General features: G+C 41.1%; 1 protein-coding gene across 2 annotated transcripts in view; it reads right to left on the bottom strand.

Moving 5' to 3' along the window:
- Window positions 1-20,892, bottom strand: part of dpysl3 (dihydropyrimidinase like 3) — a 32,258-nt gene extending 11,366 nt beyond the window's left edge. For both annotated transcript variants that reach the window (XM_018691418.2, XM_018691419.2), the window contains exons 1-10: window positions 20,693-20,892; window positions 9,735-9,823; window positions 8,830-9,014; window positions 6,961-7,125; window positions 6,802-6,863; window positions 5,976-6,056; window positions 4,161-4,229; window positions 2,895-3,015; window positions 1,139-1,295; window positions 80-221 (exon numbers count right to left, since the gene is read on the bottom strand). In XM_018691418.2, coding sequence (XP_018546934.1) covers window positions 80-221; window positions 1,139-1,295; window positions 2,895-3,015; window positions 4,161-4,229; window positions 5,976-6,056; window positions 6,802-6,863; window positions 6,961-7,125; window positions 8,830-9,014; window positions 9,735-9,823; window positions 20,693-20,731 — 1,110 coding nt within the window. In that variant the 5' untranslated portion in view covers window positions 20,732-20,892. The remainder of the gene's footprint in view (window positions 1-79; window positions 222-1,138; window positions 1,296-2,894; window positions 3,016-4,160; window positions 4,230-5,975; window positions 6,057-6,801; window positions 6,864-6,960; window positions 7,126-8,829; window positions 9,015-9,734; window positions 9,824-20,692) is intronic.
- Between the last annotated feature and the right edge of the window lie 3,382 nt (window positions 20,893-24,274).

Below are 24,274 nucleotides of genomic sequence, written 5' to 3'. Positions count from 1 at the left end.
TGCTTTTTGTCCTTTTCCTTCTTTCAAAGTAAAAAAAAAAAAACTTGGAGAAAGACAAAAAAACCCAACTCGTCCTCACCACAGCTTTATCCCAGATGAGGACCATTCGCTCCTCCACTCCGTTGACACCTTCTGGGATCTGAGTGAAGTCATCCTTGCCAATGGCCTTCTGGGCCACGCTGAAGGTACAGTGAGCGCTGCCAGTCACACTCAGGTCTCCACTGGAAGATGGAGAAGAAATATAAAAATACAGAGTTGAGATTAAATTACGCCAGCACAGCACAATCTGCGTAAACAAGCAACGTTGTGCAATCACAAGGAGAGATGTTTATTTACTTGAGCAGGAGAGGCAGAACAACACGGAACAAGGACTGGGAGTAATTGAAATACTCCTAGTGCCAGAGTTTTTCCTTCCAGCACAAACCGTTACTAATGTTTCCTGTTTCCACACAACGCTCTAACTCACTTACCAGTCCACCAGTTGTGTAACAACTGCTGAGTTATCATAACCTCCCCTTTTTTTTTGTTTTTTTTGTAATTACAGCAGATTGTAATTTTTAATTTTCCAGTAAAAGGGGAAATGTGCACAAGTGTACACAGGCAACAGAATAAAAAACAGTGACAAAGTCTAAAATTAGCTCTTGCACACTTATATTAGATTTACTATAACCTGCACACAGTGACTGTGTGTGTGAGCTTATCTTTTTTTGAGTTTCCTGACTTACAATAATGGCCTGGCTAAAGGGGATGAAGGGTAGAGAAAAAAAGACTATTATCTCAGCTAGGCATTGTAATTAAATTAGTCATGGTTTATTGTTTATTGTGTGGTAACCATGGAGCTAATTGTTAATCTTGTTATTCTCATATGTGTCTAGAACTTGCAAAAACTTGGTGCACGTGCAAATCCAATGTTTAGTCACTTTTTTGGTCACTAAAAAGCAATGTGTGGTTTGGATAGGGATTTATGTATGAGACAAGTGGCTACTATATGCTCTGTATCCTGCTTTACCTTTTGTTACATTATTTATGCACACTATAGTAAATATAAGCTGATGCAACATAGAAAATATCTTCCATCGTGTCGCAACCAAACACAAGATCATTGACGAACAACATCAACCAGAGTTGTAATATATACCTTGACAGAAGTGTGTTCAGATAGTCTGGAGTGGTGGGATCAGGGCTAAGAGGGGGTGATGTTACAAAAGAAGCCGCCTTGGCCCAGTTCTTGCTCCAGTAATGTGTCCCATCAGTCCCCAGGCTGGCTGTGATTGGCTCCCCAAACACAACATTTCCTGTGGAAAGAAATAATGGTAAAAAATCTGTTAAAGTATCAAACTGTAAAAAAAAGGATTTATATTAGTGATTCTTGGCATTTTCAAAATCATGAGTCACATCAATCAAGACTGATTAATTTGTCAGCAGTTTAATCTCACTAAAAGCTTTGGTAATTCATCTGAGTGTTTGCGGGGAGAGGAACCATGCCTAATCCCTGAAAAGCCAAACGTCACCCTTGGCAATGTGAACATTTTCATTTTGGCTCCATTTTAGCTGAGCCTGTACTTCCACGCATTGCAATCCACCAGGGTTTGATTCCTGACATTAACACTTGTCTGCTCTTGTGTTTCTTCATGCTCCGTTGCTTTCACACCTCACTGTTCCGTGTCCTTCCTGGTTTAGATCTTAGAGCCTGGGAATGGATCCAAACCAAGGTGTCAAACTCCTAAAGGCCCCTAATGGGTATGTACACAAATGTATGAAGAGGCCCATCTGAGGTCAGCACCCCTCCTTTTCTTCCTTCCTTAAAACTTTTTCCCGGTCCATTCTCAAAAATTGTATATTTCACAATCCATCACAGCCAGGGAGCCCCTCAGTTCACCCCTGCTCTTGGGACTGTGAGGAATGGTCTGTGTGACAGCTGAACCACAGAAAAGACTGACAAAGCTAAATATTCTTCTGTTAGTAGAAGAGCACATTTTTTCATTACGTCAAGCAGAGCCAGAGACTGTGTACATCTGCAGCCTCAGGACAGACAGTAAAATCAACTTATAAGGGCATAGGTGCAGTGAAACTGGTATGTGCATTCCAAACGTCAGAGAAATCAGACAGAAAAATGGACACCTGTGAGCAGAGGTGGAATTTCAAAGAAATATCCAGAGATAAAAAAAATGGGCAGCAAAGCAATAATTTCTGAAATTCAGATGGGATGTAGCCCAAGACTATACAAAAATTTATAGCGCTACAATCTCCACAAAATAAATGGTAAATGCATTTATATAGCTCTTTGCTAGTCATATTGACCACTCAGTATCTTACACTACAGGTCACATTCAGCAAATCATAAACACATTCATACAGCGCCTGTTCTATATATACAGCACTTTTACACATCCACACATCCACACACCAATGGTACATCATCAGAGGCACTTTTGGGTTCAGTATGTTGCCCAAGGATACTTTGGCACACGGACCAGAGAAGCCAGGAATCAAACCACTGACCTTCCGATCAGCGGGCACCATGCTCTACCTCCTGAGCCAAAGTGGTTGATGTTCACAGATGGAAATCAAAAATTACATATCATCTTTTCTGTCAGGGATAAGGAGGATAAGGTGTTCCTGTGGATCTGATTTCCATTTTTCCCTATAAAATGTGTTGTTGGTGATGCTGGTATTCACATGATTTGAGAAAAAAATCTTTCCAACACTACTTTTTTGTAAATATCATACAAAATATACATCAAGTACTTGTTGCAGTAGTGTACAACATAGCATTATATACTTTATTTTCACTAGGTGTGCAGGCAGCAGCACTTCAATCACTTTGTCGCACACTGGATACCTGGACACCTAGTTCACAGTATTCTGCATTAAGTCTAAACGCAGCTCTTTACCTCTTTTCCGGGCCTGTGAGATGATGTCAGCAGCACTCTTGCTCATGACCCGGGTCACATAGAGAGGACAGTTGGTTTGGCTGGCGATGGTGATGGCACGAAACACCGCTTCGGCCTCCAGCTACAGAAGGGGACAGGACACTGTGGTTGACTCTGAAATGTTTTTCCCATTAGGATTTTCTCAAATAAACTTAAAATGGACTTAACCACAGCAAATTATGTATTTTTGGAGGTATATTATTTGAATAATTCATTTTTAGTCAAAATGACAAGTGGAAGCTTATAATTTTAACTGGTGAGTTTAGGGATTTATCCCGTTACATCGAACGAGGGTAGTTAAAATTAAATTCACGAGATGAGCGAACAAATGCTTACTTCGAAAGAGGATGGACAGACAAAGGCAAAATAGTAGACTTTGAAATATTCACATATGTATTAAAAGCAAACCTATCTGGACACATTTTGGAGGCGCATATCCATGTGGGCGAGCACCTGGCAGTTTATTGTGATTATTAAGCTGTCAGCGAGCAAGAACAACAAACAACTCTCTAGAACAAATGGTAGAAAAGTTGCCAGTTGAAAGTCAAGCACGCCTCCAGATGTGACGACTGTCTCCTACATGAGTTTTGTAGCTTGCAAGCCGACACAAAACTACACTGATTATTGTGCTCTGGTCCACAAGCTCAACCTGGGTCCAATAACCAATAAAATTAAAACCAAACATGACACCAGACACTGATAAAGCACAAATCCAACTTGGCCTCTCCTCAATTAAGTTGCATTTCCAAACGTTTGATTTCTTAAGACTCCACTTAACTGCACGACACTACGAGACTGGTGGGACAACTTCACTCCGCCGCACCGCAGAGTGGAAAATCCCAGTCAAGCTAAAGGCAGATAAGTTGCTGGACTGAGAGCATGGCTTTCATTTTGCTGTTTGTTGAAGAAACATTAGCGGCAACAACTGGGGGAACCAGAGAATTTTCACCCAATGCCTCTAATGTGTCTAAAACCACATGTGTATAACAAGAAAAATGTGTGTATGAAGAAAAGTCTGAGAACTTCATTGTGGAAATTGTGAGTGTGTGCATGTATGCATGCCTATGTTAGCGTTGTGATAGGCTGTCTGCCCTTTTTAAAACACACACACATATATATATATATATATATATATATATATATATATATATATATATATGTATATACCAACACTAACACTTAACATAATTAGTGTATAGATATATGTACAGTGTTTGTGTGTTGTACCTCTTCTGGCCTGCTCAGCACGTGTCCCTCTGGTCCAGTGATACCCATCTGCAGCATGCGGGCCTGCTCCTGTTGAACAAGCACACAAAGTAGGCTGTTAGCTGCTCAGTTCAAAGACAAATGAACACTATTTTTTGGTGTTCGGTGATTGGAACTGATGTAAGGGTTTTTGTTCTGCTTCTTTCTGCGTGTGTGATGGATTATGACCAGCAGTTTTATCATCTGGGTCAGGACACACACACACACAAACACATATGCACACACAGAGGACTGTGGGAATCCACAGGCTGTTGAGGGTTTTTTGTATACATGTAGATCTACTGTAACCTCCCAAAAATTCTGGCTCCACCTTTCCATTGCAGTAAAAGCAGAGGTGACCCCTGCACAGAGACACTTGGACATAGTGTATGTGATGCCACCAAGGATGCTTTATTATGACACACGCAGAGGCAGAGACACAGCTAGAGGACCATGTTACAAGCCACCGCCTAACTCAAAAAAACAGTAGTGTTCCTGTGGTCACTCTACTCCAAAGCTGTCTGAGGAGGAACACTATGCTGCTAGGAGAGAGACCTGCTGATGAAAGACTTGGAAAATCTAGACGTGTCTACGGATGAGAGTGATCCCAGCTGTGTTACTACAAGGAGCAAATTTGCAGCTATGATCAACATTGCTGTGCTGGAGACTTGTTCAACCTCCCCAAAAAACCAACCACAAGAGGCCAGCTGGACGAAACAGTCAGCTCTTCATATGGTAAGCAAAAGTGATAGCAAACTTTACACTGCAACACAGCCTTTTAGGGCATTTTAGTAATAAATTGTGTTACTTAAGATTAACAGACAACTAGTTTGGTTAGCTAGCAAGTTTTCCCAGGAGTAGATGCCTGTAATGTATATTTGCAACTGAAGTTAAAGTCATAGTTTTGCTCTAGCAAGCATCTAGTGGGCATAGAAGAGACTTAGGCAGTGGTTTCAGCACTTATCCATGTGGCTGTCACTTGGTTACAATTACGAGCAGTGGCATGCACATGCACCAAACTTAAGTGGGATAGGTGCTGGATACAGAGGAATCTAAAGTTAAGTGCAATACAAAGAGTACCCACGAACTAGATTCACAGTTCCCTTAAGCTAACATACTCTTTGTATTGCACTGTCACTTGGTTACAACATATTTTCTGTACCAGCACTAACAACATTTATCATACACAGGTCTAAACAAGGCTTCTCTGTCTCAGGAGCTCTAAAGTAAAGTCAGGTCATGACATAATCTGGAGGTTTAAGACATTTTTGATCTTAAAGCTGATGGAAATCAGACTCCCTCAAAGTCCTCGTTTAAGACAGGATAGGAAAGCTGGGATTTGCGCTGAATCAGATCCAACACACACACACACACACACACACACACACACACAGAGTGACAGAACCCAGGCATGGTCTGGAGCTCTGACTAATACCAACCCTCTCAATCCACCAACTATTACGGTTCATTCATTTTCATTTGTCCACAATACGGCACAGCCCTGTATAAACTAAACCCACACATTACTGTCCCACACGAAACAGATTCTGTCCCCCATCAGTGACTGTGTGTTTAGTCTGTAGGTAGTGAGATGTGCCGCGATAAGACTCAACTAGACAGGTGAACTGAAGTGAACCCAACTGAAATAAATCACACCAAAGCAGATCACAGATTTGGATCCAGAACAAGTTATTAAAGAGAGGGTAGTAAAGAAAATGAGGTAAGGGAGAAAAGAGAGGAGAGAGACAGGTTTACGAGTGGGATGATATCTGTCAGTTTATCCGTTTTTATTGTTACCTCAGCAATGATCTCTCCATTTTCAGCATGGACCTGAGCGATGCCGCCCCTCTCTGCCAAGAAGGTAAAGACCTCATAGAGCTGGAGAAGAAACACACAGAAACGGGAGAAATTACAGTGCCACTGCTTTTATATTTAAAATCCTGCCTAGCTGTTTACACAAGAATCAGACGCTCCTTTTTTAAAGCAGGGGTCAACCTTAAGCCACAATTTAAAATAAGCCCACAATTTACATGAAGCTCTACCGCGATACGCTGCAATTACTGTGTGTGGTCTCCAGAAACGGTTAAACTCGTGTGGGATGAGCAGCAGCAGCAGTAGTTGTTCTGTTGCTGCACCACGGTTCCTCAGCGAGCTGCATGACATCAGTTTTTCAGGCTGGACTATTTCAGTTGCCTCATGTGCTCCTCTGACCAACTGAATTAGCTACAGCTGCATGAGAAACATGGAGAGCCCTGCCTCACACCGTCTGCACTTTTTTATGTGTACATTGCAGGCTACAAGTTACATAAGGACAGGGTATTTCAAGGGAGAAAAAAAAGATTTATGCTTAGCTGAAACTACACGTTAAATGTATTATGGTGAATACCAACTGCAGGTCATAATTTACTCACTTTTTTAGACACTGCATCACCATTTAGAGCCAAACCGTTGCCATGTATTCATGCTTTATGACCATGCAGTTTCATAGCAACTAAGCAGGGATAGATTTTGGGATTATATTTGCTTTTAATGGCTGGTTAATTAGATAATTATATTTAAATTGTAGTGCTACATGCAAATGTATTGTATGTGTATGAGTCCACTAAATACAAGTTTTCATTACCTCACTGTTGCTCATTTGGTAGTAGTCCTTGTAAGCCATGTAGACCTGGAATGAGTTCACACCTGTAAAAAAAAAAATGGACAAAACATAGTGATGAAAATGTGAGTAAGTTAAATCACAACTTGGAAAGTGACACACAGTGAAGTCATGACAGCCTACCTTTCTCCTTAATGAGGTTATCCACTTCCTGCTTTACGCTGTCGTTCCAGTGGGTGATGTCCACATGGAGGGAGTAGTCACAGCAGGCCTTCTCGTCCGCCCACTGCCTCCACTGGTCGTAGGCCTCCATCAGGCTGCTACCGGGCTCTGGGATCACATGGTCCACTGGAGGAGATGGATAATAGGAAAAGGGGAGAGTGAGGATGCAGGGAATGAAAGGATGAGTGGAGGACAAAAGGAGAAGAGTAGAAGTTTGAAGGGAGGAAGAGGGTTTTAGGATCAGGGGAAGGTGAAGAGCGACAGCAGGTGACGTGAAATGAACGGACAGGCAGAGAAGCAACAGAATGGGGTGGGGATAGTCACACATAGGAGGATGGAGACAGGGTGATGTCAGGATTTGTCTGCTGGTGTTTCCACTTTCTCCCTCTCTTGTTTATCTTGCATAATCAGCTGTCTGTCTGGGTTCCTGCAGTGCTCAGCCAGTAGGGACTGACCTTGTCAGATGTCATAATACATTTTGAACCTCTTTGTCTGGCTGCGGGTGTCTTTGAAAAATTTGGGGCCACTTCAGTTGTGGATATTTTCAGACTTCTTTTTTTTTTTTCAGGATGTAACCACTCAATCTTATAGATTACTTTGGCACCGGAGGGCAGTGAATTTTTCTCAATGGGACCACTTGAAAGTTCATGTGTTACAGCAGTTAATGTATTTTATATATTCACTGGAGTCTATAAAAATAATAATTCCAACAGCGTTTAGCTGAAAGTTCAGTTAGTATACTCTCACAAAAGCAAACCTCCTCACTGAAACATAGATCCTAATACTAAATATGTGCTCCTGCACATAAAGAATTACAAATTAAAATAAAAAACCTAGACAAGGGTCTTGACATGTGAATTTGCACGATTTCCTGTGTAGATTTTAGGACAAAGAGCACATGTTTGTCTTAGTGGATGTCTTTTAAGTCTGCTCTCAAAATTATTCATGGGCAAAGTAAATCCTCTTCATACACAACAGTATCACAGTGCACAAACTATCCCACTCCATCTTACTCAGCTGTAATAAAATAAGGCTTCCTGCTGGCTCACCACCTGACTGGCTTCTTTATCTCATTAAAGAGGACCCAATCTGCTTATCCAGTCTTTGCATGTTAATAGGATAGAGCTGGAAAAGGCAGTCATAAAACAAAACATTGTTGTTTACTATGCGAGCCATCTGAACCGCTTTTTTGTTCATATACACAAATAGAATGTCATCTGTTAGTGAAGGGAGACATGTAAAGTATGTAATACACACAGGAAGATACAAACCACAGTACATGTTTTTACTTTTTCTCTCACACATCACCCACTGGAATATAATCCCTCTATGAATGGAGCCCATGAATAGAGCTTACTACAGTAACACGCCTGTTAGTGACTGTGTCTGACTGAGCACAGAGCCACACTGGCAGACAAGCGGCAGAGTAGCAGCCAGCTCAAAAGAAGTTAATGAGACTGTGGTATCTACCAGCTGTTGGTTGTGATAGCGCCTGGTCTCCAAACTACACGAAGCGCACAAACATACCCGTGCAAACTCATACTGTATGCAGACAAGCATGAAGACACACACTAGTGCTCTGTTTCTGTGGGGGTAGTGTTTCACTCTACACCCTCCCCTCTATGCCCAATCCTGTCCCCCCCTTATACACAGTCTTTTGTATGGTCCTCTTTTGGAGAGTTGCCCAAAAAACAGACTCCTCATCCCTTTCCCTTTTTTCTCTGTTGGGGTTTCTACCCTCCCTTCCCTTCTTTTTTTTCACCATGCTTATATTTTATAGCTTTGGTTGCCATCCTTGCCCGTGTGGATGACCTTTCCTACAGCCCTTACCGATCATGGTCGTTCCCCCTGCAAGAGCGGCCTTAGATCCCTGAGTGAAGTCATCCACGGTTGTGGTTCCACGGTACGGCATCTGGAAGTGGGTGTGGATGTCAATGCCACCCGGGATCACCATCTTTCCTTGGGCCTCGATGGTCTTCACGCCGCCGGGCACGATCAGGTTGTCGCCGATCTGCCTGTGGAAGGGCAGACGATGTTGTTGTAATTGTGCGATGATATGATGATGCATTCACAAAAGATGTTCGCACAGCAGGAAATAATGACCAGCAATAATGGTCCAGGATTTGTCAGTAGAAGGACATCAGTCTACCACATTTAATGAAAAACTGACTTTAAACTGACCCCAAAACAAAGTTAGCCAAGCTTGAAGCGGTACACTGTCAACATGTCAGCACATCAATATTTCACCGCTGTCAAAAAAAAAAAAAAAAAAAAACCTTGCTGTTCAGACTTAATGGAGGAGACAAGCCAGACGAACAGGCAGACAGAGGCCAGTGTCTCTGTGAGTTTGCCAGCGGCCCCAATGGTCCAGCAGGCATCTGGGTGTTTATTATGCAACACCAGGCCTTCTGAGGGTGCCTCTCTCTCTGAGCCTGCCTGACTAAGGGTGCAGTGGGGACAAAAGGGCCTATAATTGGAAAAATCAAGTGGGAACAGGACGGGGTGGAGGGAATGTAAAGGCGGGGACTGACTTATTCAGGAGAGAGGAAATCACCCAAACTACCACAGCCTCGTCCGGTGGGGCAGAGACAAGGTGGCTGTTATCACCCTACCTACACCCTAACTACTTACAGCCTCTGTTATTTGAGAAATATGAAGCAGACATTTACTTGAGGAACGAAAGCAAATGGAAATAGATAAGAGCAGAGCAGAAATGAGGGCAGTGGAGGACTTACTTAATGAGGCCATCCTCCATGTAGATATCGGCATGGAAGGACTGGTCATCGTTCACGATCCTCCCGCCTTTGATCAGAAGCCTGTCGCTCTGTAGGGAGAAAGACAGGAGGGATAAGAGGAGGGGATAAGAGAACTGTTATAATACAAAGCAAATTTTCTTCCAACATAGACCCAGTTCTGGCTTGCAATGTCTCACTGGACGAAGATCTGTCAAATCATTTGTGTTCTATATTTGAAGCTGCACAATGCCTCACTATTTCTCCGCACTAACATTATATCCTTCCTTTTCCACCCAGAGGAGATGAACAATGTATCATTCATTCATTCATTTATGGCTGGGAAGCGATGGGGCATATTTGTCACTCTTGTCCCATGTAAACACACCATGCACAGTTCAGCTCTGCACCACACTGTGGGTGCCCCTGCCCAGCTCTCCATGTGATCTTAAGTTACAAAGTGGTTTGACTCTCCCTTGCAAGCAACCAGTATTTGCACTAACATGATATCCTTGTTAAATGATAGAATGGTGCTGTGCTCACGTAGCACTGAATAAGAATTCATCAAAGTGCTTCTTGCATCCTTGCCTCTAATGTGTGAGACTGCTTTTCTCTATTGTTTTTCTGTGGCCAGCACACCCATTTAAATCTGATTTGATATAGTAACTAATTTAAGATTACTGGTGCACCAAGTGTTGCTTGTGATGACAATCAGCAGCATTTTTACTGGAATAAATACTGATGGGGAAAATCTGGTCTTAAAGCCACAGAAAACAAAAAGCATTCAGGTATTCATAGACACATAGACCATGTGTCATTCTAACTCCTAGTACATTATAAATGACCTGGACCAGTCATGTTGATAACATATGAGAACATGACAGTTTACTGCAGAAAGCAGAGCTGAAGCTGCTTTAACGGACTGATCATGGATTAACATCTTAACCACATTTATCCAGATTTTGTTATGCAACAATACTATCCCTGGATGTTATTTTGTCAGTATATTTCATTTATCCAATAGACCGTAGGCATGTGCCAATATTGATTACTCATCACCTCACGAAGCAGAATATTTTTTAATCTGGATGAGAAAATAACAACTCTCATCTCTAAATGTGATGCACACAGCCCCCTTTGCTGCACAAAAATGAAACTACGAAGTACAGAGGAAACCTTCAACCTTATATCTTCGTGATGTGGTCTGATCTGGGCGTTGCCATGATGCCTCACAGTCAGACATCAAATCTGCTGCTGCTGCTGCTGCTGCACCACCGAATAACTCTAGCAGGCTGTTGTTATGGTGACGGGTTGACTGCAGGGAGAAAGACTACAGAGGAGGGAAGACTGGGAGCCAGGTTTTGCTGACTTATTGGATAGCTGGTTGAATGTACAACTGGTTGCTGAACAGGGCGGAGGGCTACATGGATAGCTGGGGGGTTTTGCTGGTTCTCGCTTATCAAATGAGAGAACTTCATGTTTTTCTTTGTCTTACTAGTACATACTAGATTGACTTTATTCAGGTTTTGCATTCTGTTTTTCAGCCAAAACAACCTAAACAATCAAAAATTCAAATTACTATATTCATACAGGTTTGCAGTGCAGCCATTAAAACCTGGCACATGATTACACTGCTTATAACTTCATGACATTGCTGATGCTGTTTGCTGCTGCAGTATCAGCACTGTCATCCCCAATGCATTCTTATGCGCTCAGCTTTGCCACTGCTGATTAAACAGAAATTTACAGTAATGTTCATGCATGTGTTAATTAAAGGGGGTGAGTTCTCCCAGCAGGATGTTTGTTGCTGCTGTGATTCTTTGCGAGCTCCCTGAAAGAGTTGAGCCCCCCCCCCACTGATTCTAACTGTACAGCCATTTTCTATGTAAACGCCCCGAATTTAGTGCATCTGACTGCAACCGATGAATTTCATTCAACAATTCTGATGACCAATTAATCATGTAAGTCATTTATCTAGCAGAAATGCTAAATATTTGCTGGTACCAGCTTCTCAACCGGGGTTTTGGGCTGTGACAAAACAAGCAATCATTTCTTAATCTGCCAAATGTCATCTCGATTAATAGATTATTCAATTTGTCCATACAACATCAGAAAATATGAGAAAATGCCTGTTATAAATGACGTCAGGAAAAGCACAGAATCCACACATTTGAGAGGTTAGAAACAGTAAAAGAAGACCAGTCCTGTTATTTAAGCCCATCTACTAGTTATTGTGAAACAACAAGTACAGCCTCAGTAATACATTCACATTCTGTAAAATGGCAGAACTCTTCGCTGTTCTCCCATTGGCACATATGTGAAGTGATTTACACCCTTGGCTATGGACCCAGTATTTCATCACTCTAACGGACTGCAGCCACTCCTTCACACATCAGGAAAAAAAAACAAAAAACAAAAAGCATAATACAGTTCAAATGATACAAGCTCCATATCTGCTGAGCTCATAAACTCATGCAATGTGTGTAATCTTGCGTCTTTGTGTTTGTGTGTATGTGTCGGTGATGGAGTAGTGTGAAACAGAGACCAGAACCTTCCCAGGCAACCACACCCTGAAGCAACACATAACAACACACAGTCATCAGCGGCTGGAACATAGCACCGGCATAGATCATACTGCAGAGCACACTGCCCTAAAAGTGTCGCTCATTAGCTCAGACAGTTCCTTCCAAAGTAGAGCACTACTCAGCTGCTTTCAGCCTGAATAGGGAGTGCATGCTCATAACTTCATTTTAAATCTTTCACAGCAAAACTATGTTATCCTCTGATGTGGATAAAAAAAATCTTTATGTACGATCAAAGTCAGCAGCTTAAAAGGATTGACAACATGTGGGAAAAAACTAAATTAAAGGCTGAAAATAACAGTTATTTCTCTACCCATCATTTTCTCAATTGAACGATTAATCATTTAGTCTAAATAGCTTGTTTTGTCTAACCAACATTCTAAAACCTAAATGTGTTGAATTTACAAGTGTACATGACAAAGAAGAGCAGCAAATCCTCCCATATGAGATGCTGAAAACCAGAGAATGTTTGGTATTTATACTTGGAATGAAAAAAATGACTGAAATCATAGTTGCTGATTCATATTTCGATTTGACTAATTGTTGACGCAACTGACAGATAAATCACAAGGAGCAGATGAACAGTTGTCCAGACAAAACAAGCAATTCAAGACAGAAGCCTTTTCTCTATTTTCAGACATGTTATAGATGAAACCATTGATTAATTAATGAAAAACAGAACAGGTAATGAAAATAATTGTAGCCTTTATCTAGTAATAATGAATTCTAACTCAGCAGCACAGATCTGCTCTCATCAACTAAATCAGAAGAGTAAAGAGTTTTTATCTGATTTATATTACTGCAGTGAGGGGTGTGCCCTCATGCATGGGTGCCTTACGGGGGTGCCTAAGCAGTTTCTCTCTCTCTCTCTCTCTCTCTCTCTCACACACACTCACACACACACGCACACACACATACTTATATTTCCCTTTGTCAGTTACTGCCCACTCTCCCCACTGGCCTATAACAGCATGCAAGAGACCACAGTCATTTGCCAATCAATAGCTTTCCATTTCCATTACAACCCAGCAACTGTCAGTTTGCTGATCTTAGTATTCCTCAGTTAGTGTATCTGCCAGTGAAATACATAATGAACTTACTATGACTAGAGACTGTGGAGATTTGTCTTCAGTTTTTTCCAGTCAGTGGAAAACTAGATGTTAAAAAACTTGACGTCAGCGGCTTAAATCATTTTGCAAAAATACAAAAAAGCAGATCTTCTGAATGGCAACAAGCATGTCCAAACTGTCACAGAATTTCAAGAACACATAACTTAAATCTAAGTGGTAGTACTGTTTGGCAGTACCAAACTGTCAAGCCTTTTTAAAGTCACATTATTTGTGACAGGAGTTTTTTCATTAACACTTCTTACACTTCATAAATCTAAACGCAGAATCTTTTTAAATAACAGAAAGCCACAAAATGTTACATTCACTGGTACTCAGGTCATTCAACCACAAACAGCAATATGTTACACTTCAATATTTCATAGTAAATATAGCAAGTAACAGCTTGCAGTTTCCCAACATTGCCACAGTTATGTAGTCAGTGTGTGCCACAGTACTGTTTATTATGTCAGAATTTATCCAGGATTCTGTCATTTTTTCCAATTCCTCTAAGCACTTCTGAATCATTTTTATTTTATAAGACAAAGACTGATATGAAACACTGCAGATTTTCTCTTCACTGTAAATGGGACTACTATGGAGAGATTCTGTGAACCCTAGCCAATCATGCCACCAGGAAACTAAAGTGGCATTGTTGGAGTTAAACCATCTGTGCTATTATGTGGTTATGGGAATAAACCTAACCATTTGTTACAACATTAACAAGACAGCACTATCCACATAATGAACAGATACCTCAGTCATAGTGCTGTTTGATTTTTTTTATTTATTTATTTTGCAGCCCTGGCTTTGGTAAGGAAGACTTATTGGCATTCAGTGGCTGTAATGGTGTTCATATGACAGTGTTCTGATTCCTGGGATGAGACTGTAAAACCACAGCTATTTCAAAATGGTGGATTTTGTTTGTTGTTTACTGTTCTACCATTATAAAATCAGGGAAAGGGACAAATATTTGCCATAGTCTGCCTGTTCAAGAAACTGTATCTTAGAAGCCACAGTTCAGAATTTTATAAAGCTTCTAGCTTCTGGATTTTTATAGAACTTTAAGACAAAATATGTCTTCTTAATCCATTCTGAGACTGAATAATTTGGGTTTGGACTAGAGGAGTAAACTCTCAAACTGGGACAAACCTACTGACAAGACATCATCATCTCTACTCCACATATATCCAACCATGTTTTCTCAAAGACCGAGACATCTTTGTTTTGGACTTTTTTTCAACTGACATATGGTAACTTATACTTGAGCCATAGAGATTCATATTGACTTAAAATAGTGAAAAACATTCTTCTCCTGGTTAAGTGCATTGGATCCTGGATTAGAGCATTTAAACAAGACATCAATGATGTTGATCCTGATTTGCTCTGACCAACCAAGGTCACTGACCATGTCCTCGTTTGTCAGTCATGTCACTGTTACACCAACCAGTATCTGGATGGGAATGACTTCTAACTGGATGAGCTTTACAGAGTTACTGGTAATAATGAACTGTGTAGATATGGTGAGACAGGAAGCAGAGCACAAATTTGACTGCTGAACTGCATGGTCAATGTATATTCGCCATAAACAACCAATATGCCAACTATACAGACAAGCTGTATTCATGCAAAGTCAATGGAATAGATTAGTGCGCTAGGCTTAGCTGTACTTCTCCTGAAGACAAGACAGTACAAATTGAGGCACCAACACAACTCAACAGCTCAACACAGCTGCAGAGTCAAATAAATCTAAAAAAAGAAATGCTAAAATGATGTTTCACCAAACATCCAATAAAGTCTCAAGGCCTTTTGGTTCTGAACCCTGAATTACATGGAAGCAAATGAAGGTCCGAAGAGATTTCAGAGGCTTCAACAACCACAAATGTTTCAAGCTCATCTTCTTGTCCATATGTGTACTTGCTTACTGTATGGGTGTGTGTGTGACTGTGACCTACTCTCAACATTTTGTCGCTGGGTAAACAGAGGAGGATTTGGTGTTTTTCTACTGTAAGTCACTGAGCACAGGATTTCTTTGGTCGGCAAATTAGGACAGTTGGGGGAGGATTATCAAACATCACGCAAACATTACAACTGAAAGACAAATCCTTCTAAAAGGTTTATACCAATACACTGCAATCAAACAAAAGTATACTGATGTCTGTCACTAATTTAAACAGATCAAATAAAACTCTGAAATCTGGATGGTTTGGCAAACTGGGATTCAAGCTGCTTTACTCCTCTGATGCCTTTAAGGTTTGAAGTCATTGGAAAAAGTAATTAAGTCATTTCTACCATCCCAAACTTCTTTCTTCTAGTGCTGACAAGCTCATCTATGAAATTCCTGGCAGCAAAGTAGAGTAAAGTTCAGGGGGAAAAAATATCTTGTCATTCAACTCTAAAAAAATAAATAAATAAATAAAAAAGGGACCAAAAATAAAGCATCTCTCACTGCACAGGAAACTGTCATTTTCTGTTACACAAGCCAGCAGTAATCAAAAATAGAAGGCAGGATGTTGTTCTTGTACTACTACACCGATATCCACTGACAACTTTTTTCCACTTCCACCAGACTGGAGGGGGGAAGCACTCATAAACTGGGATGCAAATGAATAATAACCACTCTTTGGTGCTTAATAAATGGGAATGGTCCTGGAAAAACTCCACGGGTACAAAGCAGGCCAAAAGGTCTGAGAGGATATTCGAGGAGACCTCCATTAGCTGTGACAGAGACCATTGTGTGGGTGGAGAGAGCAGCAGGGAGGCAGGCAGGGACCATTGGAAGAGGGAAGTCATCCTGAATGTTCACCAGTGCCTCTGCTTCAGCCCCTGTTGCCTAGCGAGCGAAAATATTTACTCTTTACCCAAAACTGCACAGGATTATTTTTTCATGTTCTAGAAAAGTGAAAACAACGAGACTTATCAATCTAAATTAATTTCAGAGGCTCCTGCCAGCCTCGGCCTCAGAGAAATCTTGCTTGACTGGAATGTTGATCTTGTGATAGGCTAGAGCAGTATAACCATGTAACCATGGCGATGAAAAAAAAAAAAAAAACCAGTCTGGATCTGATTGGGCCAGGTTGAATTATAAACTCTTTCAGTCAAGAAGTGTCTGTTTGTGCTTGTGACTGAACCTAAGTGTGTGTCAAATCACATCCCCACACGACAAACCAAACAGGGGTTGTATTTTCCTGCCATTGCAACTGTATATTGGTTGTCATGGTGAGTCGCATGGCAACGTCTGGGTGGCCACGGGGTATTTTGTTTGCACTCGAGCCCACTTTGCTGCAGCCTGCATGGCGATGGCACGGTCTGGTGTGGTGGGGCTCTGTTCTGTGGTGCGTCAACAGGGGGAACGGGTTTCGTTTTTCCCAGGCAGGGCCACCGTCTGCCGGGCCCTGTTTCATGCCCACAGATGCTCATTCCAGCTGGAGGGGATTACTGATGACATGTACCAGCCTGGAACAACACTGAGGCTGCTGTGAGAGGGTATGAGGGAAGGGAAGAACCACACCTAGAAATCTGACAGAGCCACTCTGGCTGAGAGCAGACGTAAGGAAACAGCTGGAATACAACGGACAGCCATGGAAATACAGAAGGAAAGTCTGGGAGTGGAGAATGGTTATGGTCCTTCTGTGTGTCTACACGTATACTCTGATAGGACTGTGGAGTGTACAAAAGCAGACTTTTTAGAGCCACCTATGGAACCTTCAAGGCCTGAACACTTCATATTCAGAATTTTTATATGCTCTAACTCTGATCACTCTATCTCCCAAGCCAACCTGATGAATGAGATTACAGTATGTACGTAGATTGTAGTTTCTAATACATTAAAGGTGCTGTGCTAAGTTTTTGCTATTGCTACAAAGCTAACATTAGCATTAACAGTTGTTTGCTTACCAAGTTTTCCAGACATTGCCGCATTTACAAGACAAGAGGTTAAAATATGAGGGGGCTTCAAAAAGTTTGTGGAAAAAGTACATAGCTAAAAATCATATGCAGGGATTTTGATCTCAATGCACCTGTACATTCTCGTACTAACGTGTCATAACATGAACATTTTTTCCAAATGTCCTTTTTCCACAAACTTTTTCAAGTCCCCTCGTACAAGCTCAGTGGCTACTTCTTCATCCTCTCATGTAGACATTACTGGATGCTACAATGACCACTATCACAAAGTGGTATTACGAGATGGGACGGGCCAGGGCTAGCTGGTTAGCATTCTAACTTCAGTAGGAGAAAAGAAGTAAAGGGATGAAGTTTGATGCTGAACTCGCAACATGTATTCCAGACTGATAAGTAAACATCAGTTAATGCTAATGTTGGCTATACAGCGATAACAAAAACTTACATAGAGCACCTTTAAAGGATAAGGCTGATGATATTCTATATTTTTCATCATCATCACATCCCATAATAAACCAGCAGTGTTGTTAGTCCATCTCTCAAGACTTTCAGACATCCCCAGATTGTCTGCAGCACAAAGACCCAAAACCATTGTTTCCTACACAAATACATACTTATATCTTTAAAAAAGGCTAGGCACTGTAGTTTTTAGCAATCATTACTCAAATGGGAATTAAGGAGTGTAGTGGTGTAGCTGACTGATGCGCTTTTAATAGTTTGTGAATTACAGTGGAGGTTTAAAGCATAGATAAATAAGCTGTATCAGATTCTGACTCCAACACTTGTTAGAAGGATCAAATTATTCTTGATTTTGGACTTTATATGAAATATGTTTACAATAAAGAAAACAAGAATATCACCAGACTTCTCCTTTAGGTTGTATCATTACATCAGTCCCCATTATTGTGTGTCTCCGTAATAGTTCTCATAATTACAGACATAGTTCGCCTTTCCCACAGAATTCATGAAAAACAATTGCCAGCTGGTGCAGCTGTAATTCAATCATGAAGACAGCTTTATTGTGTCGGATGAGACTGTTCACTGTCCTCTTTATTGAAACAACATAAGGGGATGAATTTTGGCAGCCCATAATGTTTCTGAGTAGACGCTCAAGACGTGTTTGCTTCCCCCAGTGGTCGATATAGGTATCATTCTGTGGGCTGTATTAAAACGTGCTTCCCATTACCACCGGTAACCACACCGGTCCCCACATCAACCAGGAGTGGAATCTTAAGAAGTGTGACTTTAATGTATTGGAATAAATATTGAAATCATTTGATTTGGCATGACATGGCATGACGAGAACAAATACTGAATACAGTGGTAAAAGCAGTGTAAAGCCAATGAATTACTTGCCTGTGAACTGACTGACGTGCTTTGAAGCCACCTTATCACTGCTTTTGGTCAAGTTAACACACTGGTTATAACTGGATGAGGCTTGTCTCTGAAAATTACAACAATCTTCCAACTGAAAAACTTCAGTACCCAGATGACATTGTGTATCTAGAGGCCATCAAACTGCACACAACTCGCTCGTGTTATGAATCTTTACAGTCTGTGATTTCTTGCTTCAGAGTCAAACTAAGAAGAGACAGGGCAGATATAATCTGATGGACTGTAGTGCTTGCTATTGCATACACTCTCTGAATTTGTCTGTGGATGCAGGTGTTTTGACATAAATATCACACCTTTAGGAGGTTTAGCACCCAAACATTCTGGCATTAAAGAAGACAGAAGAAAAAGAAACACCCAGCCTCTGTGTAGGGGGTTGGTAAAATTAAAATTTCAATCCCTATATTGGCTTGGAAAATTCTGGCCCTCCTTAGCATATTATAGAGACATGCCCTACTTTAAGAGTAAGGAAATGAAATTAAGAGACTGCTCAACATAGGGATATGGAATACAGGACCTTTATGGGCTAAAGCTACCCCAGTCCTCCCCCAAATGCCCCCCTTTGGTGTAATATCAGCTGAGGAGATGAGACAAAGGCTGTGTCTCCCACAGCTGGGCAACACACCCCTGACTGCAGCCTGAGCTGCAACAATGAAAACTGGAAGGCAGGCATTTCAGACTCACGTATACACCCTCTCTCTCTCTCTCTCACACACACACACGCTCAGAGAGAGAAGAAGAGGGAGTGGGAGAGGTTTCTCTGCAGTTGTAACACACACCAGCACCCAACTGGCTGGCTGTGTAACACCAGAAATCAACACCGATGGCTGTGCAACGCCAGTTGAACCTCTACCCAAGATGATCTGACAGGAGACTGAATCTTTCTCCTTCTGGTGATGCAGGAATACAAGCACCGGCTTATCACAGCTCATCAAAAATGGGCGTGTTATTTCCCCCCACCTCCCCTTCTCACTCTGCACCAGCCTGCAACATGAACAGAAGCCCATGTCTATAGTCTGCAGGGGACACATTTTTATTCTTAACATGAAAATAAACAAGACCCTTTGTGTAAATAATGAGCTGACGCACAAGAATCTGACATTATTTTGCACTGCTCACTTTTGTTCAATTATTTGCCAAGTAATAGTCATAAATCAAAATATTTGGGGTCTAATATTAGTAGGATATTTTCAAGTATGTCACTTAAGACACTGTGCATTAAAATGACTAGAAAATCTCACTGAAAATGACACTAGCGTCCAATAGACACCCACTGAGGTGATCAATTAGGCCCAGAATAATCTCCATGAGAGAGAAAGGGCTGGACACATTCTTGTCAGAATGGCTAAAACGTGATTTTAATCGCTTGTGTTTGTGATGTACTAGAGGATTTATCTTGCACACACACACACACACAAGCGATTAAAACCACGTTTTAGCCATTTTTAAAGTAAGGGAAATAAAGGGGAAATGAATGTGCTATAAAGCACGTTAATGCAATGTATGATAATACGGTACCAAAGCACATTTAAAATGTATCATTCAGTGCAATCGGGTCACCATAAACTCTCAGCAATGCGCTTCAGACAGTAGAAGTCCCCGCAGAAACATTACAGTGATTTTTTTAAGGGCGAGCCGGCTCGCCACACGCATGGATCCCCTCAACAAAGAAGATGCAGGACACCTTTAAGAAAACGCCTTATCTCCCTGTCTGACTGTCACTATGGCAGCCAGTCATGCCATTTCATTGTGCGCATTTTTCCATCGGTTTCCTGCAGTCAAGTCCTGACAACAGAAAGAAAAATTTACAAGCTCGGAGTCGCGCTGGTGGCATCATATTATGTTTATAATAAATCGTCGTGGCTCTGAAGAACGACAGCGCAGTGATTTGCAACGAGCGAGCATCAAAGTTCCCACAGCCAATGAAGCATATATAACTCTCTCTCTCTTTCTCTCTTTTTTTTTTTTTTTTACTCACCGTGATCTTTGGGATGTTCTTTTTTCCTTGATAAGACATTTTTTCGCTCGGTTCCTCCTTCAAAATCAAGCTTTAAAAAACCGATATTCCCTCTTAGCGGATGCTGCAGCGGCCCTCGCCTGGATGGGAGCTTCAGGGAATGGTCGCCCCTCTTGTCAGTGCGATGTAAAGTGCCTCGCAGAGTGCTATGGGAGCGTCTCTGGTCCAGTCCGCCCGGCCCCTCCCTCAATAGACTCAATTGGGGGAAAAAAAGAGAGAGAGAGAGAGAGAAAAGCGCTGTGACGATCTTTCCACTGGAGGGCGCAGTGGAGCAGCCGGTGAGCAGCCTCCATCCAGTTGTCTGCACAGCTGAGCTGTCAAACATTTTTCTCCCACATATAACAGCATATATCTCGTATACTAGTAATTCCTGACCAGTCAGAGGTTGTTTGTTTTTTGTTTTTGTTTTTTTTTGTAAGTAAGCAAGACCCTGCAGAGTAGGAATCATCACCATCATCATACTCATTATTGAATCCTGTTGGTGCTAAGCTGTTGATACAAGTAAGAACAGTGTGTGACCTGACTTGTTTTTAGAGTCATTTTGAAGTAGTAAAAGTTTAGATCATTTTTTAATAACAGTATAAAACCCATTTATATTTTAAATGTAAACATGTTCAGATGTCTTATTTAATATGCACAGGCAGATCTATTAGGCCGAATAAAGTATGCATCATCTTTTTGTTTAAATAATAATATATATAAAAATATTATTTTGGAGTAGATTAAGAGTGTAAATCCTGACCAGTTATTACCTACAGATTTTGTGGTTTTGTTTTCCTTAATACAGAGGAGGGGCAAAATGATAGAGCAGCTGTCACACAGCCTGTCCAACACATTACACACCCCACATGTCTGTTCACCATGAAACACACACACATACATACATACATACACAGACACTCTCCCTCTCTCTGTGTGTCCCCACCCAGCCATGTGTCCCTATTGTTTGGACCTAAAGTGAACCCACCCCCTATCCCCATCCCAACCCCCCTTACTCCACCAGTCACTTCCTCTAACACTCCCCTCCTCAGCACTAATGCACTTGTACTGCTCCTAACAGGCACGTGACTGAGGGCGTGCCTGCGCGTGTGCATGTGTGTAAATTCTAAATTGAAAAATCATAGTCCCGTTTTGCATACTGCAGACTGTTTACAGGCCGTAGCCTACTCTATCTCTTGGCTGTATATTTATGTATATGCTATACATCATCTGTGTGAGTAAATATTATACATTTCAACGCATTCAATGCTGATTTATTTTTAATTTTTTCAGACTTGTCAAGGTGTTCTTGTAAAGATTTTTGGGGGGGGTATTTTTCTGACATTTTAACGGTCATATGTATTTATAATTTAGGTTTAAGTCATTCAAATTGGATTAAAAAGGATATAATTTCTTAACTGGCTGATGTGGTAAGTTTCATTAGTAGGTATAGTAAATATCTATGTAAAGTCCACACATGTGGGTGTTTGCATTCAGTGCAGTGCCTGGATATATATACAACCTTGTGTTCATGTATTGAAGTGCAGATATTTACTAGTTAAGTAATAAAAATTATATACAGATAACACATCAGTTGTTATATAATGGGAGGAGATACATGTCAAAAAACAGATAAATAATAATTAATAAATGAATCGCTGCTGATTGTTTTCCTCCTGCTTTCTGTTGTTAGAGGACGTATCTCCTGCATGCTGACATATCCTTTCATGGCAGTGAGGCAGTAAGGCATTACCTCAGCATTTCCAGGCCTTGGAGAATGCATCAACAACACACTTCAAGTTTGCAGGCCTGCTACCTCTGCAGACCACATTAACCAGCTGACACTGACAGACAGACAGGGGGCAGACAGATCAGGGATGCAGAAAAGACTCTGTCAGGTCATCAAAGCTGTAGCACAGTTTGCACCTTGGTGGCCCCAAATGTAAAAGAGAGCTGATAAACCCAGCAATCATATTAAATTACATCATTAACTTAAACCCATCAGCAAATACTAGAATTTAGGAAGGCAAAAGGTCTGCCGTACACTGTAGTCTCACTGCTGTTTCAGTGAAGATTTAGAATTTAACACTTAAGAGGTTTCATGTATGACCTCCTCTGGATGGAAACGTCAACATACACAAAATTGCATTTAGATAATGGAATAAATCTGTGTGGTATTAAAAAGGTACTTCAACAGTTTAGTAATGCCTTTCCGTAAAACTGCAAGACTTGCAGGAGATGGATTTTAAAAAGACGGTCGACATCGAAGCAGCCGAGGCCGAGATATCCTCAGACCCTTGAACGAGTTGAGCCCCAAAAACACTGGATCCTACATTTCCCATACTGCAACTCAGCAACTCTCTTTGTCATACTGCTGTAAATGCCCAGGTTTTTCAAACTTAACACCACAGCATGTGACAGTCTTTCTGTTATACTTCTGAAGTATATAAGCCCAAACTGAGATGACCCCAATAACATCACTGTGATATCACGGGGTGGAATGTTTTATCTACTGCAGGTTTAATAACAGGTCTGAGGTATACCGTTATTTTGTGTCATTCTGTGTCAGTCTGGATCCTGTGGATGTAAGTGTGTAAAGTGCCCCTCCCAGTCTGACTTCCACCATGCAAGACAACAAAGAGGAGAAGAGAGGGGAAGTCCGTCCCCAGACCAGCTCCCCTGGACATCTGGTCAACCACTCCTCATTATTCACTCCATTGCAGCAGCTGATTGCACTAATTAGCTCACCAGACAGGATGAAACCAGTTACATCTATAATCATGATTTACTATTACTACAACATCAACCAAAGCTTATTAATGTCTAAATTATTTTATTAGAACATAAAATAATCATGCATTAACTCTACAATAACTACAATAACTGCAGCATAATTACATTCTGAAAGAGGTGAAACTGGGAAAAGAGACACTGGATTGTCAAACATCGTAAACAGACAGCTTTTCCATTTGTCATTAGTTTGCATGTTAAGCTCGAGTGGCATCCATGTGAATGTACTAAATACTGTCAGAAGAATAAGCATGCCCTGTCTCTGTTGTCAGTCTGATGTCCTCAAACAGTTTCCACACAGAGAAAAAAAACACACACAGCCAAACTCTGTCTGTTGCTTTCTGCTGAATCATCTTTTACCTCAGGAGGTGCAATATTGCAGTTCAGTACTAGGCCACGGGGGGGCGGGGATTGGATGCCTGCCATACTGAAGATGTCTCCAGTCATGCTTAGTTGAAAAACTTAATTTCATACCATAATGGACTGTGATAGTAAAGGACAGTACAAGCAAGATACAGTTCACATTTAGAATTCCGAGGAGAGAAGTTAAATATATGGTTAGGATGATGTGTGATTAGAACTGGATCAAACACTATTTAAGTTGTCGAAACAGTAATTGGGTCTTGCATCATAGGACAATACAATACATACCAGTGCATTTATACATTAAGAAGAATTTACTTTAAATGATAATCTAGGACTTTTCTAATTGATATGTCTCATTTTTGCCAGATTCTGCTGCCAAAATAAACCCAGTGCTGATTGGGTGTATAT

This window comes from Lates calcarifer, linkage group LG20 (genome assembly GCF_001640805.2).
Source record: "Lates calcarifer isolate ASB-BC8 linkage group LG20, TLL_Latcal_v3, whole genome shotgun sequence".
In the NCBI taxonomy this organism is placed as follows: Eukaryota; Metazoa; Chordata; class Actinopteri; family Centropomidae; genus Lates; species Lates calcarifer.
The sequence above is the reverse complement of the archived record's forward strand: the minus strand, read 5'-3'. Positions and strand labels throughout refer to the sequence as shown.